Source organism: Palaemon carinicauda, chromosome 11 (genome assembly GCF_036898095.1).
Source record: "Palaemon carinicauda isolate YSFRI2023 chromosome 11, ASM3689809v2, whole genome shotgun sequence".
Taxonomy (NCBI): Eukaryota; Metazoa; Arthropoda; class Malacostraca; order Decapoda; family Palaemonidae; genus Palaemon; species Palaemon carinicauda.
The window spans coordinates 98,039,792-98,042,901 of record NC_090735.1 but is presented as its reverse complement, the minus strand read 5'-3'; the positions used below and the strand labels follow the sequence as shown (position 1 = coordinate 98,042,901).

General features: G+C 38.5%; 1 protein-coding gene across 1 annotated transcript; it reads left to right on the top strand.

Moving 5' to 3' along the window:
* The first annotated feature begins 1,160 nt into the window (after positions 1-1,160).
* On the top strand, positions 1,161-2,036 carry LOC137649400 (uncharacterized). Its single transcript, XM_068382387.1, has one exon. It carries the CDS (start codon positions 1,161-1,163, stop codon positions 2,034-2,036), a length of 876 nt encoding a protein of 291 aa, XP_068238488.1.
* The last annotated feature ends 1,074 nt before the right edge of the window (positions 2,037-3,110 follow it).

Sequence of the window (3,110 nt, the reverse complement as noted above, 5' to 3'; positions counted from 1 at the left end):
AGCAAAAAATTTTGAGGATAAATTAAAGAAGGAACAATAACGCAAGCAGAAAGGCAACTAGATGTGAGGCAGAAGACGAAGAGCAGATGAATTTGAGAAGGGAAATAGATAAAAGCTTAATGGTAGCTAGATGTGAGGAAGAAGACGAAGAGCAGATGGATTTGAGAAGGAACACTAATGCAAGCAGAATGGCAGCTAGACGTGAAGCCAAAGATGAAGAACAAAGGACTTTAAGAAGAAGCACCAATGCAAGCAGAATAATACCACCAAAAAAGAGATACATTCGAATATTTAATATTTGACTTTTATGTAATTTTTTTTTTTTTTCAGTTTTCTACAAAATGATGCCACCCAAAAAGAGGTTCTCATTCGGTTAATCTGATAAAGAAAATTCGGTGAAAAGAAAAATATAGCAGAAAACAAAGGAGCAGACAAATTTACGGATGGAAATAAATGCAAGAAGAATGGCAGCTAGACGTGAGACAGAGGATGAAGAACAAAGAAAAACTCATGCAAGTAGAAAAACAGCTAGCCATGAAGCACAAAATGAGGATTAGATGGATTTAAGAAGGAACACTAATGCAAGCAGAATAGTTGCTATATGTGAGGCAAAAGACGAAGAGCAGATGAATTTTAGAAGGAACAATAATACAAGCTGAATAGCAACTAGAATTTTAGGAGGAGCACTAATACAAGCAGAATGGCAGCTAGATGTGAGGCAGAATATGATGAGCAGATGAATTTGAGAAGGAGCAGTAATACAAGCAGAATGGCAGCTAGATGTGAGGCAGAATACGATGAGCAGATGAATTTGAAAAGGAGCACTAATACAAGCAGAATGGCAGCTATATGTGAGGCAGCATACGATGAGCAGATATATTTGAGATATAACTCTAATACAAGTATGATGGCAGGTAGATGTGAGGCATAATACGATGAGCAGATGAATTTGAGAAGGAACGCTGATGCAAACAGAATACGAAAAGCAGAAAAATTAGAAAAGGAATACTAATATAACCAGAATAGCAGCTAGATGTGTGGCAAAAGACAAAGACCAGATGAATTTAAGAAAGAACACTCATACAAGCAGAATGACAGATAGATGTGAGGCAGAATACGATGGGTAGCTGAATTTAAGAAGGAACACTAATACAAGCAGAATGGAAGCTATATGTGAGGCAGAATATGATGAGCAGATGAATTTGAGAAGTAATACTAATGCAAGCAGTATGGCAGCTAGATGTGAGACAGAAGTCGAAGATGAGATGAATTTGAGAAAGAACAGTTATGCTAGCAGAATGTCAGTTAAATGGGATGTAGAAGACACAGAGCAAATGATTTTCGGAAGGAATACTAATACAAGCAAAATTGCGGCTAGACCTGAAGGTGAAGATGAGGAGCAGAGGAATTTAAAAAGGAACTCAAATGCAAGCAGAATGTCAGCTAGATGTGAGGCAGAATACGATGAGCAGATGAATTTGAGAAGGGACACTAATACAAGCAGAATGTCAGCTAGATGTGAGGCAAAATACGATGAGCAGATGAATTTGAGAAGGAAAACTAATACAAGCAGAATAGCAGCAAGATGTGAGGCAGAATACTTTGAGCAGATGAATTTGAGAAGGAACACTAATACAAGCAGAATGGCAGCTAGATGTGAGGCATTATACGATGAGCAGATGAATTTGAGAAGGAGCACTAATACAAGCAGAATGGCAGCTATATGTGAGGCAGAATATGATGAGCAGATGAATTTGAGAAGGAACACTAATACAAGCAGAATGGCAGCTAGATGTGAGACAGAATACGATGAGCAGATGAATTTGAGAAGGAACACTAATACAAGCAGAATGGTAGCTATATATGAGGCAGAATATGATGAGCATATGAATTTGAGAAGGAACACTAATGCAAGCAGAATGGCAGATAGATATGAGGCAGAATACGATGAGCAGATGAATTTAAGAAGGAACACTATTACAAGCAGAATGGCTGCTAGATGTGAAACAAAATATGATGAGCAGATGAATTTGTGAAGGAACACTAATGCAAGTAGAATGGCTGCTAGATGTGAGGCAGAATACGATGAGCAGATGAATTTGAGAAGGAACTCTAATACAAGCAGAATGGCTGCTAGAGGTGAAACAAAATACGATGAACATATGAATTTGAGAAGAAACACCAATGCAAGCTGAAGGGCAGCTATATGTGAGGCAGAGTATTATGAGCATATGGATTTGAGAAGAACACTAATACATGCAGAATGGCAGCTAGGTGTGAGGCAGAATACGATAAGCAGATGAATTTGAGAAGGAACTCTAATACAAGCAGAATGGCAGCTATATGTGAGGCAGAATATGATGAGCAGATGAATTTGAGAAGACAAAGAGCAAAGGATTTTCAAAAGGAATACTAATACAAGCGAAATAGCTGCTAGACATGAAGCCGAAGATGAAAAGCAGAGGAATTTAAGAAGGAACACCAATGCAAGCAGAATGTCAGCTAGATGTGAAGCAAAGGACGAAAAACAGATGAATTGTAAAAGGAACAGTAATACAAACTGAATGGCAGCTAGATGTGAAGTTGAAGATGAAGTGCAAGGTAATTTAAGAATAAATACCAATGCAAGCAAAATTTCAGCAGAAGATGAAAAGCAGATAAATTTAATAAGGAACACTAATGCAACCAGATTGGCAGTTAGACGTGAAGCAGAAAACAAATCTTGATATCGTAAAACCGTAGTTCCATAACGTGTGTAAACAGCACAGCCATGATCGGTAATAGCCAGTGCCTTCTGACGAACTTGGCTAACTCTTCAATCACAGCCAATGTCATCAGAGTAACGGGATTGCAGTGAAATGCAAGCCAACCTCTGATAATCAAAAACCTTACGCAACTTTCCCTGTAATCTTTGTAGATGCCGTAACACGCCGTAAGCCCTTCAAAATGTGCGTGCCATTTATTAATCGTGTATGAAGGCGCCACATGAGCACTACATGGGCAACACGAGCCTACGTAACATTACGCCATAACGCTTCCGCATGGTGAGTCATGGTGTGACAATGAAATAATATCCAACACATTTTGTAGATATGAGAACAATTTCCTCA